Below are 309 nucleotides of genomic sequence, written 5' to 3' on the forward strand. Positions count from 1 at the left end.
TGGTGGATTGAGAGATGCATTTAACCATCACTCACAGGTCAAATATCAGGTAGTGGTGGCCCTCTTCGGAGATGCTGTCGTGGAGCCTCACTGCGATAAGAGACAGAAGGGTTATGGGGTACGCCTGGATCCCACCCCGCTCCCCGGGAACGCCTTTGCTCCCCTTTGGGCACAAGCAGGAGCAGGGGAAGTACAAAGCAGAGCTATTCCTCCTCCCTCCTCCTCTTGCTATTGCCGCTGGCTGGGTAAGGGGGTCCCCACTCAACAGGAGACCCCAGCTGTGGCCCCCGCCTCCGGGAGCGGGGCAAG

At 59.5% G+C, this 309-nt stretch overlaps 1 protein-coding gene across 1 annotated transcript in view; it reads right to left on the minus strand.

Moving 5' to 3' along the window:
• CAMK2A (calcium/calmodulin-dependent protein kinase II alpha) overlaps positions 1–309 on the minus strand; it is a gene marked incomplete at both ends in the record, with an annotated part of 15,492 nt that overhangs the window by 6,814 nt on the left and 8,369 nt on the right. Inside the window, one exon of the mRNA XM_009697470.1 lies at positions 36–90. Within this exon, the coding sequence (XP_009695772.1) occupies positions 36–90 (55 nt within the window). The remainder of the gene's footprint in view (positions 1–35; positions 91–309) is intronic.

Source organism: Cariama cristata, unplaced genomic scaffold (assembly GCF_000690535.1).
Source record: "Cariama cristata isolate BGI_N322 unplaced genomic scaffold, ASM69053v1 scaffold21463, whole genome shotgun sequence".
In the NCBI taxonomy this organism is placed as follows: domain Eukaryota; kingdom Metazoa; phylum Chordata; class Aves; order Cariamiformes; family Cariamidae; genus Cariama; species Cariama cristata.